Source organism: Sardina pilchardus, chromosome 15 (assembly GCF_963854185.1).
Source record: "Sardina pilchardus chromosome 15, fSarPil1.1, whole genome shotgun sequence".
Lineage (NCBI taxonomy): Eukaryota > Metazoa > Chordata > Actinopteri > Clupeiformes > Clupeidae > Sardina > Sardina pilchardus.
The window spans coordinates 6,242,099-6,258,776 of record NC_085008.1 but is presented as its reverse complement, the minus strand read 5'-3'; the positions used below and the strand labels follow the sequence as shown (position 1 = coordinate 6,258,776).

General features: G+C 46.4%; 2 protein-coding genes across 6 annotated transcripts in view; both read left to right on the top strand.

Annotated features, from left to right (window-relative positions):
* Positions 1 to 3,843, top strand: sac3d1 (SAC3 domain containing 1). 4 transcript variants are annotated; one of them, XM_062556485.1, is made up of 4 exons: positions 1 to 69; positions 927 to 1,638; positions 1,931 to 2,303; positions 3,173 to 3,843. In XM_062556485.1, exons 2-4 carry the CDS (start codon positions 949 to 951, stop codon positions 3,631 to 3,633), a joined length of 1,524 nt encoding a protein of 507 aa, XP_062412469.1. In that variant the 5' UTR covers positions 1 to 69; positions 927 to 948; the 3' UTR covers positions 3,634 to 3,843. The 4 variants fall into 4 exon arrangements, with proteins under 4 accessions (XP_062412469.1, XP_062412471.1, XP_062412467.1 ...); XM_062556487.1 differs by lacking the exon at positions 1 to 69 and adding an exon at positions 101 to 126; XM_062556483.1 differs by lacking the exon at positions 1 to 69 and adding an exon at positions 170 to 367.
* Positions 3,844 to 5,435: 1,592 nt separating this feature from the next.
* cpamd8 (C3 and PZP like alpha-2-macroglobulin domain containing 8) overlaps positions 5,436 to 16,678 on the top strand; it is a 46,015-nt gene continuing 34,772 nt past the window's right edge. Inside the window, exons 1-14 of one of the 2 annotated variants that reach the window (XM_062556482.1) lie at positions 5,436 to 5,929; positions 8,486 to 8,637; positions 10,476 to 10,498; positions 11,341 to 11,506; positions 11,991 to 12,043; positions 12,264 to 12,281; positions 12,839 to 12,893; positions 13,083 to 13,196; positions 13,450 to 13,534; positions 13,860 to 13,968; positions 14,365 to 14,592; positions 15,115 to 15,285; positions 15,995 to 16,123; positions 16,400 to 16,592. In XM_062556482.1, the coding sequence (XP_062412466.1) occupies positions 5,811 to 5,929; positions 8,486 to 8,637; positions 10,476 to 10,498; positions 11,341 to 11,506; positions 11,991 to 12,043; positions 12,264 to 12,281; positions 12,839 to 12,893; positions 13,083 to 13,196; positions 13,450 to 13,534; positions 13,860 to 13,968; positions 14,365 to 14,592; positions 15,115 to 15,285; positions 15,995 to 16,123; positions 16,400 to 16,592 (1,615 nt within the window). In that variant the 5' untranslated portion in view covers positions 5,436 to 5,810. Of the gene's footprint in view, positions 5,930 to 8,482; positions 8,638 to 10,475; positions 10,499 to 11,340; positions 11,507 to 11,990; positions 12,044 to 12,263; positions 12,282 to 12,838; positions 12,894 to 13,082; positions 13,197 to 13,449; positions 13,535 to 13,859; positions 13,969 to 14,364; positions 14,593 to 15,114; positions 15,286 to 15,994; positions 16,124 to 16,399; positions 16,593 to 16,678 lie in introns of both variants that reach the window. The other variant, XM_062556481.1, reaches the window with a different exon arrangement.

Genomic DNA, 16,678 nt, shown 5'->3' with positions numbered 1-16,678 from the left:
CATAGCGGATGTGTGCATCCTGTCAACTGTCCCCGTTCATCTGGGAACGCAAAGTTCTTCTGAAAGGCTGTAAGTGAATGTCCAAATATTGCGGCTCCTTTTGCGAAAACTAGTTGTTTCTGAAAAGTTAGTAGCTTCGGCAGAACGTGTACTGAATAACACTTCCAAACAACAGTGAACACCGGGAGTAATTTAGCTTTTACAACAGCCTGGCTAAAACAAACCGCTAACGTTAGGGCAATGGATCTGTAACGAGTGGAGCTAGCGTCATGACTTTTGACGTAGACTTACCAGAATTATCTCTGTCACATCTTGACCAATATTTAATAAGATATCTCTAAAAGGGAAAGTGGGAGAGAGACATTAGGTGATGATTGGTCATTGTTTTGGGACATGAAGCCATGTCAATCTGTTTTAAATGGCCCCCTTGCCTTGATTTCACTGAATTGCTAGAAATAGGCCTAGTGAAAAGGCAATCGATCACCGTTGTGTTAGATATCCATCAGGGATAGGGCTAAAATTAAATGATTGTTACTTAATGCTACCACTTGTAGGATTGCACATGTTGAGGCCTTTTTATCGTAATTACCTTTTTTATTGTTATTTATTAAGATGCAAAATTGCACTGCATCTGAATTTCCTACATAGATTATGTCTTGAGTTTAACCACAGTAATGTTCTGTTTGTACAAATGAAATGTTTGCTTATGAGTGTACAGTAAGTGTACACATTGACTGTTTTTTTTTAGCTGCAATGGGTTAATCAATAATTTTATATAGCACAACCCTTATGGGCTTTTAGCCTTAACCATAAACTCAAAGTAATTTAACTGCAAGCATGTAAAGAGAATATTTTTTGAGACATAGCATCTCTTTCATGGTCTGTTTGTCTAATCTATTTTTCTTGTCATTTATGTTTGTAAATAGCCTACAGTTATCTCTGTCTCCCATGAACGGGAGACCGAACCGCCCAAGAAGAGGCAGAGGAAGGGCTCAGCATGGATGGAGGCCACAACAGGAAGAGAGCGAGCCACATGCTGGGCGACCAGAGTCGGATTATCAGGAGCCCCAGGGGTGGGGTCACCCACAGAGGAGGAGACCCCAGGGTGACGATCGACCAGAGCCATGGGATAGACCACAGCAAGAGCACTGGAGAGGGCAGAGGGACAAGAACAGACCGCACCAGAGCTGGAGGCAGAGGCCCGAGCAGGACAGAGCGCAGCCCCAGAACTGGAGGCACCGGTCGGACAAGGAGGAGGAGAGAGCGCAGCCGGATGGGACGCTGAAGCCCAAACCGGACAGACAGAACCAGGGACGGACACAACAGCCTGAGCAGGAGGAAGTCCAGAGGCCCGACGGCAACCCTCGGGGGACCTGCATGGCCATGTGTCCCAGGCGTGAGCTGCAGGACAGAGAGGCCCAGTGCCGGCTGCACCGCTTCGAGATGCTGGCGGGCACGGAGAAAGATCGACGGCCGAAGGCCGACCCCGCTCGCATGGTGAAAGAGTACTCCCGTCCGGCCGCGGGCAAGGATGCCACCCTACCCAGTGACCTCCGACCCCCGGCTGTGTTGCTCAAAACGGTCTGCTACCTCATTGATGAAATCGCTGCCTCCCTGACCCTGCAGCCATGGACTGAGGTTAGAGAGAATGATCCCTGTCTCTTTGGTCCATCTGTAGCAATATTGACAAGAAATCTGTAAGGTACAATAGGAGAGGTAGTTTGATGTCTCCTATCTGATAGGTCTTTCTTGTTTTACAGATACGTGTTTGAGCCACATATCTATTATTGACTCAGAGACTCAAGGTTTTCTCAGTTTCATCTATGTCAGTCTTCATAATATGAAGAGTGTTTGAGCGATGGTGAAACTTGCCATGCTACTGCTGTAACTGGGTTAGCCATGCATGATGACTGTGGTGTGCCTTTTTCAGGTGTACAGCTTTGTGTTTGACCGCCTGCGGAGTGTCCGGCAGGACCTGATCATCCAGCGGGCCAGCGGGCCCGAGTGTGTGGCCATCCTGGAGCGCACGGTGCGCCTCCTCATCTACGCCTCCCAGAGGCTGTGTGGAGAGCCGCTGCAGCTCTTCGACCCCAAGATCAACGACACGCACCTGCAGGAGAGCCTGAGCTGGCTGCTGGAGAGCTACTGCCAGGAGGAGGACGACGCACACACTGCAGAGGACGAGCATGAGGTCAGAGACTCACAAGGGCCTACGGGAACACCCAAACAGGGCGATGGCTCCCACCAGAGCCAGTACAAAAACCAAGAGGAGTTTGAGGCTCTCAACCTGCTCTACAATCTGGGTAGGTTGTAGTTTACTGCATTACATACACTTGATTTTCATTATTACATTACATACACTTTCATTACTGTACATTTATTATCAACATACAGTTGTGCTCATAAGTTTATGAACCCATGATGAAGTTGACTAAAAATAAATTGAATCTTAATGCCCTCATTAAAACAATGAGAAAAAATTCCAACCTTTAAGGACATCAATTTTCTTTGTGAATGAATAATTTACTATAAATAAATAAATGTTCTACAACCCTATGTTAAATTCCCATAGAGGCAGACAGATTTTTATTTTTAAAGGATAGGTATTTAATGGATCCAGGATACCATGCATCCTGATAAAGTTCTCTTGGCCTTTGGAATTAAAATAGCCCCACATCATACATGTATACCCTTCACTATACCTAGAAATTGGCATGGTTTTCTTTCAGTTAGCCTAATAGCTGATTTGATTTGCATTAAGAGATGATCTTATGGAAAGTGCCTCATGCCAATCTGTCTATGCAAATCAAACTAGCTATTAGGCTATAACTGAAATAAAACCATGCCAGATCAATTTAGCATGGGTTCATAAACTTATGAGCACAACTGTAGATAGCTACATTGTTTTACCATTGATCCAGAAAATTAGTTTTATGCAAATACTACTGCTGTTACCTTTTCCGCATGCATGTAAAGTTCAACCTATAGGCTCATATTCCAATATCCTTAGTTATCCTTTTATTCATTTCATTCATTCATACTGTACAAAGGTGTCTTGACTAAAACTTTCATAGTACACCAAAAAACACTGAGTCAGTGTCTCAGTAGATATTCTCATGTACAGTGAGAATGCTAATTTAGTTTTTTGTCTCTCTCTCTCTCTCTCTCTCAGGCTGCGCACGTGTGATGCAGCACGCGTTGGAGCTTCCCGCTCGAGTCCGCTCCTCCCCGGCGGTGAGCCTGGCGCTGGCCGTGAGTCGGGCCTTCTGCGAGCGCAACCCCGTGCGCCTGCTGCGCCTGGCCGGCCGACTGGACTTCCTCCAGGGCTGCGCCCTCCACCGCCACCTGCTGGCCATCCGCCGCCAGCTGCTGCACCTCTACAGCCACGGGCACAGCAGCCGCAACTGCCGCTACCCGCTGGGCCACCTGGCCAGGCTGCTGGCGCTCGCGGAGCCCCAGAAGGCCGAGCGGCTGTGCCTGGCGTACGGGCTGGCGGTCAGCGGCGAGTGCGTGGGCTTCAACAAGGCCGACTTCCTGGAGACGCCCAAGGAGGAGCTGCGCTGTGCCAGCACGCACGAGAGGGAGCTGGAGACGGACAAGAAGGTGGCCCCCATCATTCATGGCCACGTCTGAGTGTGAGCCAGCGCACGATCGTGACTGGGCTTCAGTAGGTTTAGAGGAGCCCGCTCAGGAATGTGCCTCTCAGGACCTTTGCCAAAGGTGAGAGTGAAAGACTGTGATGTTGTTCTGTTCAAAGTGTTTTTAAGATGTTTGACATGTTTATTTTTTTAACAAGTTCCAATAAAGAATGTGTTTGTTTACACAGTGCTTGTGTGTGGCTATATCCACGTCTGTAAACATGAATGAGAGTGACGATGCTGGCAAGACCTGCTAGAGATGACAGAGTAAGGAGACTGAGGAGGAATGTGACTAGCAAAGAGCAGTCTTGACTGCTGCATAAGGGTATACCGAACATATTTAGAGTTAAGCCATGATAAATAATTGACAAGAAACTTTCAGGGCTCTCTGTAAATGTAGTTCTGGATACTCAACTAAATCAAGCAGGAATTTAACCAATCCTGATTACAGTACCAGTCAAACGTTTGGACACTCCTACTCATTCATATTTTTTTCCTGATGTTTCTAATTGTAGACCAATACTAAAGTATTGAAGGAGTCCCCATATGTGGCTGATTTTCTTTTACTGATATGAATTGAAAAGCATTCCAGGTGACAACCTCATGGTATTATACAAATAATGTGCAAAGGTCAAAGGTGTCATCAAGATATCTACTTAAATAGTTTGTTGCATTTAGTATTGTTCTACAATGTAGGAAATAGACAAAGAAATAACACCCTATGTGTCCAAAGTTTTGACTGTCTGCTGCAGCTGCCTGCTGAAAAGGATTGACAGATTTCATGTCAGTTTGGAACACAGATCAATATGCCCCTTAAACTTTGTCTACTTGGAAAAAGAACGAACACCATTTGTGAACATGCACCAATAAGTGAAACAAGTTTTAAAAGTCCATAGATTATATGAAGACTCAAAGAATCATGTTTTTAAATAAGAAATATACAAGGCCAACAACGTTTAATAGCCTACCATGTTGTGACCATACCGTCACATGTTGTTCCTGATTGTCACTGGTTAAGTCACTGCGTATAATTGCGTTACAACATTACAACGTTTTCTGGGCTGCTCTTGCATTAGCCTCTTTCAGCTGGACCGCAAAACGACAGAGCCCTGTAAATAAATGTGACACATGTAAAGCTCGTTAAAACTTACTGTTACCAGGGGCTTTGCTCTGCTGACATCAACAATTCATCGGCTGAGCTTGCAGAAGCGGGGTAGGGTGGGGGGGTTTCAACAGCTGTTGAAACGCTGTGGTCTGTAGAAAAACCTGCAGAGAATAGGACACGCGTGCGCAACAGCAGAGGGCGTCAAAAGCACGCATTACTGTGAATATGTGCGTTCCAAATGTGGACGAGCGAAGGAGCAGAATTGATATGCCTATTTTTCGTCCTTTTCAATATTAGACGACCATAAGAAATTCACAATAGTTGAACATTAAAGTGATTTTAGTTGACTCTATCTTTAAAATATTGTATTTGATGGACAAACCAAATGCAAATTTAAATTCCAGATTAATATTAGTGTTTATTCTAATAACATCGCTCACATTGGTACACAAAATTGGACCCACTCAGTCTGTTTATGTTATTGACGCTTTTCAGTCTAGTCTGCGTGGCCTACAATAAAGTTAGGGGCTTGGGGGTTTACCCCTATTGTAGTCCTGCTGGAGTGTGCTTTGACCCGCACCGCCGATTGGGACAAAAGCTTTGAAACTTCAAAGAGGCAACAAGGCTGCGTTTTATACTCATGGAATGGACGGACTGTAGTGTCGGGTCGCCTGCGCTGGTTTGCACCGAACATAAATCAATAAGCATTTGGAGATATCGTACTACTCTTCGGGGGGCGGGGGCGGACGCTAATAATTTGTGATGCTGAAATATGAGAGCGGAACCAAGGCAGATGAATAAGCAACGAATGGAGCACTGTCTGTTGAGTGAAGTTGGGCTCTAAAAGAAAAAAAATCGAGTTGCACGCAACGGGATTTCTCAATGTGGGATAAAATTTGATCCCTGTGCACAAAATCCAGGCAAAACCGAGGCGCCTTCTGTCTTGCACATTTCAATGGATACTCCTGATTGAGAAGTGCAGAATCAAACTTCAGGAATATTTCATCTGAAAAGCTCTGAACCTTAAACTAATTTTCATTCACCGGAGAAAACGAGTTGGAGGTCTAATGGCCTCGGATGACAAAAGACCAAAAATGAAATGTTGGAACAATTTAAAAGATCCGTGGGCTCTCACCTGGATTATTTTCCTCGTTGGTGCCAGAAGTGGTAGTGCACAAGACAGACAGTAAGTTAGCCTAGACTACTGTTAGTCTTGTTATTGCCTATATTTACGTCCTATGTGGCCTGTCCTTTGTTTTCGTTAGAAAGTTACCTGAAGTCGCGCTTATTTTATGCGCACACATTTAAACCATTATGTGCTTTTTAAAACAAATTTACGGAAAGCATGTTGTTGAAACGAATACATTTCAGGTCATTTGTTGAACATCATTGACAGTAAGAACTTCTGAGCAACAGCGTGCAGGCGCGTGGGTACAAGAACTGATAGAGCTGCGCTGATCAGGAATGTAGTCTGCGGTCCCGTAGAATGGGACGGTTTTATTCGCTTACCAATGCCTTCAGGCTTTTCCTCCAACCAGTTACAGTACCATTTACCTCATTCAAAACGAACACGTGTGTTTCGTTTGTTGCATTTCCACAATGTTTCTCTGAGTTTGGTGTTTATCGATTATGTAGTGATTTGCCTTTTCCCCCTCTCATAGTCAGTTCTTGACCTTAATGTGTCCTTTGTGTGTCAAGAGGTCAGGCTTCTCATACACACAACGCACAAAGGTCAAGAGTTGATTGTGAGTTTGAGGGAAGCGAAAGAGATGTAAACCTTAAAGTTACAGTACAGTCCCTAAGGGTTGCTTTCTTATAATCTGTGGATTTAAACAGTTCAAGATGCTTGCTTGCTGTGCGCTTCTCATTGTGTGGCTACCACAAATGTTATGGGGCTCCCGGTGAACTAGATTCCTGTTCATAGTCTAGTAAAATAGAAAATACCCCATTGTGAGAGTTGTGCTTTCGCTTGACTTTGGCCTCTTTGATGCTATCGCTTGGGTCCTTGTCAACGACATGCCAGAGTCTAATCTTGAAGCTGGCTGCAGAGTTTCCTTGTGTTAATTGTGAGCGGGTTACGCACAGCCTTTGCCAAGTGATTTTGCACAAGAATGCACCATAGAGAGTGATTATGTCCTTCCCCTGTTCTCTCTCCCCCTTCTCCTTGGCTTTCTAAACCTTACCTCGTTGACCTGTGGAGGTTTTGAGGCACGCTGGCATTTCAGCACAGTTAAACCCATGCTCTGGCTGTGATTTATGGATGGTGGAAGTCCAAAGATGTGGAGGCGAGAGTGAAGAGTGGCCGAGGTGTCAAGGGCACAGTGTTGGTCCTCGCCTCCTGAGGTCCTCACCATGAAGGGGTTAAGGACAGAGGTGCCTCAGATCAAATGCTGGCAGAGTCAATTTCCTTGCATTATCTTGCGGCTCTCTAAGCCGCACTTTTGAAGGGATTTTCTCATGACTCTGAGACCTCTGGCTCCCGGCACGGTAATGCCAACCACCTGACCCAACTCGCAGACAATCAGGCCTTGGTGAGGAGAGCGAGCAAGCGAGCAAGGCGCCCAATTTCGCCGGCGTCTTTGCTGTTTTCACTGATATAACGGCCAAGCCCCGCAAACCACGAGAGAGGTCACATAGTTTCATTGGGCCGTAGAGAAAAAAAAAAAAGGAGGGCAGAAATCATATTTATGTGTCCCACTTCTCTGGAAGTGCGGACGACAGTTATTGGCCCGCCGAAGACTGTAAACGTTGCGTTTTCACTGCACATCACCAACGGGGTCCTGTGCCCTGCAGAGGCAGCGCCATAATTAGAAGGGTTCTGCGTGTTTTTGTGCTGTTAAAGATGACCTTTGAACCCTGACCTCTCTAAACAGCAGCCTGCGCCTGACTTAATGTCGGTGCTGTTGTCTGGAAATTTCCGTCTTGCCTGTTCCCGATGGCAGCCGCTGTGAAAAGTCACATCCTCAGCACGGGACCACCCAGGGAGGCCGTGCCCAGACTACAGTGTGGCAGTGTGCTGCTTGACAGGCTTTTCATCCCAACTGTTATTATAAAAAACATTTTCTATCAGTGCTGTATCCTCCTAGCCTGGGTGTTCCCATCCTGCCTTGCGTGGTGATTTCATTCACGCTGCTAAGGCAGTCTGGAAACTACCGCCCTAATTTTTGCCTGAGATAGTTGACCAATCACAGAACAGGGGGGAAAGCAAGATGATGATGAGCCATGCACAGACGCATTTGATTGACATCCGTGGCGCCCAATGAACGGATCTGGAAATGAAAAAAATTTACGTCTGGTTGCCGGACCACGTCTCATTTGAGAAGTGGTAGGCGCTAGCCAGGCTAGTGTCCTCCACATACTCCTGTCAAGTCATCTTCTAGATATCTGAGCTTCAGTGTAGGAGTTAGGGAGAGAAGAGCTGCTTATCAAACGCTGCAGATTCTGCTCCTTCATTTTCAGCCATCGCTTTCAATGTCGGATCCGCGTCCTGGTTCAGACAGCCCTAAGGTTGATCCGATTGGGTTTTGAAGACAAAATCCAATCGGATCAACCCCCCCCGTCTCTCTCTCTTTCTCTGTTTGTCTGTCTCTCCTTCCCTCTGTCTCTGTCTCTATCTCCCTCCCTCTCTCTCACTTTCTCTGTCTGTACTGTACGTGTGTGTATTTTGAAGGGGTTGCTGCTTGCATGTGTTCTGAATACATAATGCTGCGATAATGAGATGGTGTGTGTTTGTGCCCAGCAGGGGTTACTTGGTGGCTGCCCCGTCTGTGTTCCGCGCCGGGGTCGAGGAGGCCGTGAGTGTCACGCTCTTCAACGCGGTGGATGAGACCCGGGTCCAGGTGCAGCTCGCCGTCAAAGGAGAGACAGTCGCCCACAGCCATGGCACTATACTTGGTGTGTGTTTGTATTTGTTTGTGTGTGTTTGTATTTGTGTGTGTGTGTGTGTGTGTGTGTGTGTGTGTGTGTGTGTGTGTGTGTGTGTGTGTGTGTGTGTGTGTGGGAGGGGAGGTGGCGGTTGCTGTGAAGGGAGTTCATTCAGTTCTCTGCTATTCAGCAGTTTATTTGAATACAAAAATTCACATTAGAGTGTGAAATTGTTAACCTCAATGTGTCACAGTTCATGTGGGTTACTGATGTGAATTAACTGTGTGTGTGTGTGTGTGTGTGTGTGTGTGTGTGTGTGTGTGTGTGTGTGTGTGTGTGACGCCTGTATGGGTTCAGGAGTACTTAGGTATCATTGCACTACTCAAACAAAACAAAAAGGGGAGGAGCTGTTTATCACAGTGTGTGTCAGTATGTTTTCTGGAAATTAATCATGGTTCAGCACCACAGTACGGTGTGTGTGTGTGTGTGTGTTTGTGTGTGTGGGGGCGTGTGTGTGTGTGTGTGTGTGTGCGGGCGTGTGTGTGTGTGTGTGTTTGAGGTGAGTGCTCAGCTGGAACGCTGCCATGCTCTCTCCTTCACATCCATTTTTCATTCAGCAGATCACACACACTGCCTGGCAGGGTGACCACTTAATGCACATGTGCACACACCCATGCACACACACACACACACACACACACACACACACACACACACACACACACACACACACACACACACACACATACACACACTGTTTAAAGGTAATCTGGGGCCTGTGTACTGTATAACGTATGCGTTCTGTATGACAACACTGCTTACATCTGTGGAGCTCCACCAGGGAGAGGTAGCTGCAGTGTCAACTTGATGAACACACACACACACACACACACACACACACACACACACACACAAATGCTCGCAGGCAGGTATCACACACACACACACACACACACACACACACACACACACACACACACACACACACACACACACACACATATGCTTGCAGGCAGGTATAACACACACATTTACACACATACACACGCACACATAGAGGCGTAACATATACTGGCATAACACATGCACACGCACACACACAAATGCACATGCGCACATACAGGCAAAGCACAGACACACACAGAGAGACACACACACACATGCTCATATAATACACACACACACCACATACACACTACTTCTTCTTGATGAAGTGAAAGGTGCTACTGATCCTGGAGAAACAGGCCTCCACATGTTTGGGAAGGTGAAGTGTGTTTGCAGAAAGGTTGCTCTCAGGAAAAGCTCTTCATGTTAGTGTAATTGAAAAACAAAAACTGGTGACGTCAACACCAGCATTGGTCATCTGACTGTGCCTTGTCCGCCTATCTCAGCAATGCCCTGCCCGAGACCATATCTATGCGCTTGTATGATGAAACATCACTGATGCCATTCTTGGCTTGAAACAAAATGTTTTTTTTTTATTATTGTAATGATGGTAAATTGTGTGTGTTGGGTGACCTCATGGCCGTTTAAGTGGTTGTTTGTGCACAAAGGGGCGGATGCGTGTTTTGTATTTGTGTATATTAGTCTTCATGTTTGTGCTAGAAAGAGACAGACCGGGGGGGGTTCAAGAGGAAGGGAGGGAAGGACAAAAAGAGAGAGAGATAGATAGAAAAATAGAGAGAGAGAGGGAGTGTGAAAGGTCAGATAGTTTTATGATGCTGATTTCATTTGAAGAACAGCCTTTGAGTCATGTGAATGTCCAGTTCTGTTTTGCCATTTGGAGCGGATCCTAATGAGTTGTCAGCAGTCACATGCGCCAAACTATGATAACCTCCGTTGACTTTCTGCTTTTTCTCTCTCCACAGATAAAGGAACCATCAAACTCAAGGTGAGGTGCACCAAGCGAGCATGTTTCCTATAGCCTCCTGAGAAACCGTAAAGGCTAAACAACTGCTCGAAGTTTGACCGCGTATAGGGCACAGTAGGGATATCCCCGTCGGCCTGTAGGCGTAGCACCAATCAGAAATGTGACAACAACAGCACACACAAAAAAAAACACAACAGCAACAACAACAACAAGAGCGGCGTCTCCGAGAGACGTACCAAAGGGGAGATTATTTATGGGCACGGGGGAACATCTGCCCCCGCCACATTCATACGCGAGGAGGTAACAGCCTGGTCCTAATTGGCAGCAGCTGTCCGCTCGCCTCTGTGGTTGTAGCGGATCAGTCCAGCATGGGCAAGTCAAAGCAGAACGCTCTCTCATCCTTCACCAGGGAGAGAGAGAGAGACGCAACCTCAGCCCCATCACACGACATGTCCCTGCTTAATCATCCCGTTAGACATCTCTCGTCGCTCTACCAGTCGTGTGCTCGTATCTTATGGATTTAGTTCTTCAGTTCTCTCCTCTACCCCTCGGTTCTCTGCTGTTGGACATTGCATAGATTTGTTTAAAAAAGAAAACAGCCTAAAACTTGCTCTGTGGTTAATGGCAGTTGAATAGTCTCTCGTGTAGTTTGCGACCACAAAAAGCTTTCTGCTGCAATTCATCATGTTTGACAGAATACAACACTCGAGATTGTGCTGTGGCTGCTTCAGTCCATATACAGAACATTTGTGATAAATATGTTTACATTGTGAGTGTATTGACACAATGGTGGTGATGTCTCTAATGTGGGACTAACTGTCTTGCTCTTTCTGCCCTCCGTCCACCCCTGCCCCGTCACTCAGGTCCCCACTGGACTGCGAGGCCAGGCCCAGCTGAAGGTCTGGGGGAACCGCCACCTGACCGAGGGGGGCTACATCTTCCACAACTCCACCACTGTGACGGTGGACAGCAAGGGGACTGCGGTCTTCATCCAGACCGACAAGCCCGTCTACAAGCCACAGCAAAGAGGTAATCTGGTGATACATCTCAGCTGGAATATCAAACACAAAAGAAACGTTGATCTCTGGCTTGGTACTTGGGTAGCATGTTGTGATGTGAGGTGGTCCTAACATTCTGAAGTGCATTTGGAGTGGCTATCAGTCACACACTTCACTTCTCACCGTCTTTGGTGAATAGCACATCATTCCTATTCCAGACTTCATTCACCTACTCACACCAATGCTGAGGGAATGGACGTCCATGTTAGTAGAAACGCAGTTCAGATGTGAACATTTATTCTCGGCACATATTCATCCATCCAGAATGAGTTAGATATAAATTTGCTGACATTCATTCACACACTCAACTGATGCACCCCTTGCAAGCATGAACATGAATATAGAGCTACATTATGTCAACAACAGGAAGTTCATTGTATGTAGCAATCATCAATTGGTGACTTTGATTCTTTATTTTCTGTATAAACATTTGGTCATCTTGCTTGTCTTTCCAGTGCTCATCAATGTTTATTCAATGGCACCAGATCTGAAACCAGCAAATGACAAGGTAATGTGATCTGAAAGGGTATTTTACTGCATTTTAACCCACATATGTCACTCTTGTACACTCACTATCTCTTAATAACTGAGTAGGAGACTTAATTCTACATAAAAATGCCATGGAAATCCCATTGTTTTGATATATGACATCTTTCTTTATTCTTTATTCCCATCCCATCCCTCCCTCCCTCCTTCCCTCCCTCTCTCCCTGTTTCTCTCTCTCTCAGATTGAGGCGTATGTTGTGGTGAGTGGGTCTTAAGTGGGGGGGACCACCCGCCCTGGTTTATTCTCCCCGCAGGTGGAGATTACAGGGCTCTGCACCTCTGATAACAGGCTGCCAACCAGCCGCTTCATACAGCAGATGTGTGTGTGTGTGTGTGTGTGTGTGTGTGTGTGCGTGTGTGTGTATGAGGTCACTAAGGATGTTATATAAACAACTTAACTCTGGTGATGTCTACATATCTTGTATCTGCGTATTCCATTGCTGTATTCACTGGTTAACTACCTACAGGGAAATCGCACGCTTGACTTCTAAAATCTACTCGTGGAGCAGCACCTCAAACATATCGCTTTACAGAACTCATTAAGCTGCAGTCTCAACTAACCCAGCACTGCCGCTCAACTTTTAGAATGCCATCATTTCTCAAACAGGCTTTCATTAGTTTTCAGCTATATTGCAGTGCCTTGTAGACTACAATTTGTTAGGATGCCAACACCTGAATATAATATTCTGCCCTGCTTAGGGCCCGTTATGGGTGGTCCTGTAAGTATGTGTGTGTAACTGGAGGTGAATTCTTTCAGGATCCGCGAGGATCCCGGATGATCCAGTGGAACGGACTCCAGCCCCAATGCTGCGGTATTTCTTTTTCCACTCTCTTTAGAAGTTGGGATTTTTTTGTCAAGATTTCAAGGCAGCGCAAATGCAGGGGATTAACATACTTCACCCACTGGGATTCCAGGCATTATATGAAGTCCAGCATTTATACAGTGGTGTTTGATTTCTGATATGCATTTTCCCCCCCCCCTGATTTTTTGCTGGTTTTAGGCATTGTGAATATGAGCTTCCCCCTGTCTGATCAGCCGGTGTTTGGAGAGTGGCTCATCTTTGTGGAGCAGCAGGGTCACACCTACAACAAGTCCTTTGAGGTGCAGAAGTATGGTGAGCACCTGAGCACTCAAAAGCCACCCCTGATATTACAGTAGCTTGTTCACTTACGAGGTCTGTTTACTTTTGTCAGCACTGCTCATCTGTCAGTGCTGCTGATGGAGAGAGGCATAGAATTGATCACAGCTCCGCTCCTGTTTTATCGCCTGACTCTTCTCTCACTCTCTCCCTCTCTCCCTGTCTCTCTCTCTCTCTCTCTCTCTCTCTCTCTCTCCCTCTCTCCCTCTCCCTCTCCCTCTCTCCACAGTCACCCCCAAGTTCGAGTTGGTGCTGGAGCCGCCACGTTACATCCGTGACCTCAACGTCTGTGAGCAGGTGACGGTCAGGGCCAGGTGAGCCCAAACACACTACTACCGTAACAGTGCAGCTACTCTTAACATGTCGCCAACACTTCCAGTCATGGCCCCATTGCAACCTGCAGTTAGCGTGAACCTCTCAAGTTGCCCTCTGAACTGTGAATGTAATACACAGATATAAACAACAATGAATGATTGTGGACTTTTACCCAAGAATCGCACTGTATGTTATTGGTAAACATAATCTTGATGTGAGATGCCTCCCTGAGGTATAAACACAGATCCAGAGATCTGCTCGTGCAGCAGCCATGTTATTATGAGCATCAATGCTGAATCTTCATCTCTGTTCCCACCACAACAGGTACACGTTTGGGAAGCCGGTGACTGGGAAGATGATAGTCAACATGACGGTGAATGGAGTGGGTTACTATCGCCATGATGTGGGCCACCCAGTGGTCAAGACCATGGAGGTGGGTCTAGTTGGGTGGGCTCCTGTATGCTTTTAGAAAATACCCAACTGAGAAAGAAGAATGGCTAGACATCCAAAAAGTTACTTTTTAGAAACCATACTATTTGAACTGTGAATATGTCAAACCAGGCTATGGAGGTATTGCAGTACAATGCAATATATGCTGTAGACCCCACTAATAAGATCAAAACAACAGTACAGTGCTATAGACCCCACGAATAAGATCAAAACAACAGTACAGTGCTATAGACCCCACTAATAAGATCAAAACAGCAATACAATGCAATATATAGACTCCACTAATGAGATCAAAACAACTAAACTGTCAGCATCTTAAATTCTTCCGCTGTCTGTCAATCCTGTTTAAAAATGGTCCTGTCCTCTCTGTTGCCTCCAGATCCGAGGCACAGCCACCTTTCCCCTGTGTGTGAAGGAGATGATGCCCCTGGATGTGGCGGATCACTTCCGGGGCACGGTCAGCATGTGGGTTTCGGTCAGCAGTGTGGACGGCAGTCGGCAGACCATGCTGGACGACTCCACGCCCGTCCACAAACAGCTCATCGACGTCAAGTACTCGAAGGACACGCGCAAGCAGTTCAAGCCTGGCCTGCCATACAAGGGCAAGGTGAGAGAGCCTTAATACTATTAGTACTGGTTTCCTTATAAAGCGGAGTGGGAATTGGAGGAGATGGATTTGTCAGCTGGCACTGCTTGTTGGTTACCTCACCTCGTTCTGTACCACCAGAGAAAAAAATTAAAAGTTCAAAGTTTAGCACTTCGTTTTGAAAACAAATGTTTTATAACTGATGGAAAGTACGACTGAAAGTAGATAACTGTCAGAAGTCTACGTTGAGGTATCCATTACTCCTGGGTCTGTCATAAGCAAACAAGTCCAACTGCAGTTGAAGCTGGGCTGTGAAGAGCTCAATCAACCTGTTATATAGCACAGCCTTCAGCCAAAGCCTGGCGAATTACACACTTTAGACACTGAGATAAAACCACGCTGTGTCAATACTTTTAGGACTCATATTCTTCATTAGTGGATGTATGATATGCTTTTGATCTGGTTCATCTGAATTGTATTTATGAATATGTTCATATCTGTGTGTGTGTGTGTGTGTGTGTGTGTGTGTGTGTGTGTGTATAGATCGAAGTAACATACCCCGACGGCAGCCCTGCGGATGGCGTGCGTGTGCGCGTGAAGGCGGAGCTGACGCCCAAGGACAACGTGTTCACCAGCGAGCTGATCTCCCAGAACGGCCAGGCCACCTTCGAGATCCCGTCCATCCCCACGGCAGCACAGTACGTCTGGCTGGAGGTCAGTGGCAGGTAGCAGACAGACAGACAGAGAGACACAGAGAGACACAGAGAGAGGGGGCGACCAACACACACTGACCTGAGAGAGAGAGAAACAGAATGGGCTGGAGGATTTACAGAGAGTGGAAGGAGTGTTGGAAGAAAGAGTGTGAAGAAGTAGAGTTTAAGTAGTGTTGGAAGAAAGAGTGTGAATGAGTTGAGTTGAAGTAGTGTTGGAAGAAAGAGTGTGAATGAGTAGAGTGGAAGTAGTGTTGGAAGAAAGAGTGTGAAAGAGTGGAGTTGAAGTAGTGTTGGAAGAAAGAGTGTGAAAGAAAGAGAGTGTGAAGGAGTGGAGTAGAGTGGAGGAGACACAGGACACAGAGGGTGGGATTTACAGAGCAGATACAAGACAGAGAAACATGGAATAGAGAGTTCATTCAGCATGCAGTGTTGATATTCGATCCTTTTTCAAATAGATCTTGACCTAATTGACTCAGTGTTATACGGTGTGAAATTGTATAGGCTTTCGTCAGTAGTGTCAGTAGTCAATAGTCAAGTGTATTTGTGGTGTATTATCAGCAGATTTAATGTATCACTGGCACATTCTACATGAGTGTTTAGTGGAAAGACCTCACATTTACTGCTGTGTTTGTGCATTGTGAAGTAAGCATCTGTCCTCATGGCCTGTAGTGTGTACATGTGAGTGTACTTCATGTGTCTCCCTCTCCCAGACTAAGGTCATGTCCATCGATGGCCGAGCTGCTGGGGACCAGTACCTGCCCAGCTACCTGTCCATCAGCAGCTGGTACTCCCCCAGCAAGTGCCACATCCAGCTGCAGAGTCCCGGCCAGCCCCTGCAGGTGAACCCCAGTGGTCCTATCAGATGCTTTCACAGGAAGTAGGCTAAACACACAGGAACAAGGAGTTATAGCTGACCATAACTAGTATGGCGTGTGTGTCCATGGCTGCTGTGTGTTGCCTGGATTCTGTGTGTTTTTTGGAAGTATGTGTTTGTGTGTTGTTGTTGTATGCCCTTGATCTTCTGTATGTGTAAATTACTGCACTCTCTTTCCTCATGTAATGCTTATATTTGTGTGTGTGTGTGTGTGTACGTGTGTGTGTGTGTGTGTTCTCAGATCGGACAGGAGGCCAAAGTGCAGCTGAAGTCGACGTGCGGGTGTAATTTCACGTTGCACTATGAGGTGGCCTCGCGGGGCAACATCGTCCAGTCTGGTCTGCAGCACCCCAACCAGAGCAGCCACCGGCAACGGAGGGCCGCCGTCACCTTTGACAAGAACATCCACACCACGCAGACCCCCTCTGAGACAGGTGAACAGGGGCATGACAATGCTGTATTATTATTACAACAAGAGTCTACGGCTGCAAGAAGGACATTTACTTTTAACAGACATTCT

What these genes read in the sequence shown, in the direction of transcription:
- sac3d1 (XM_062556485.1), top strand. Translation starts at nt 949, where the DNA reads ATGAACGGGAGACCGAACCGCCCAAGAAGAGGCAGAGGAAGGGCTCAG. An exon ending in CCCTGCAGCCATGGACTGAG is followed by an intron (nt 1,639 to 1,930) that starts GTTAGAGAGAAT and finishes TGCCTTTTTCAG; the next exon opens with GTGTACAGCTTTGTGTTTGA. An exon ending in CAACCTGCTCTACAATCTGG is followed by an intron (nt 2,304 to 3,172) that starts GTAGGTTGTAGT and finishes TCTCTCTCTCAG; the next exon opens with GCTGCGCACGTGTGATGCAG.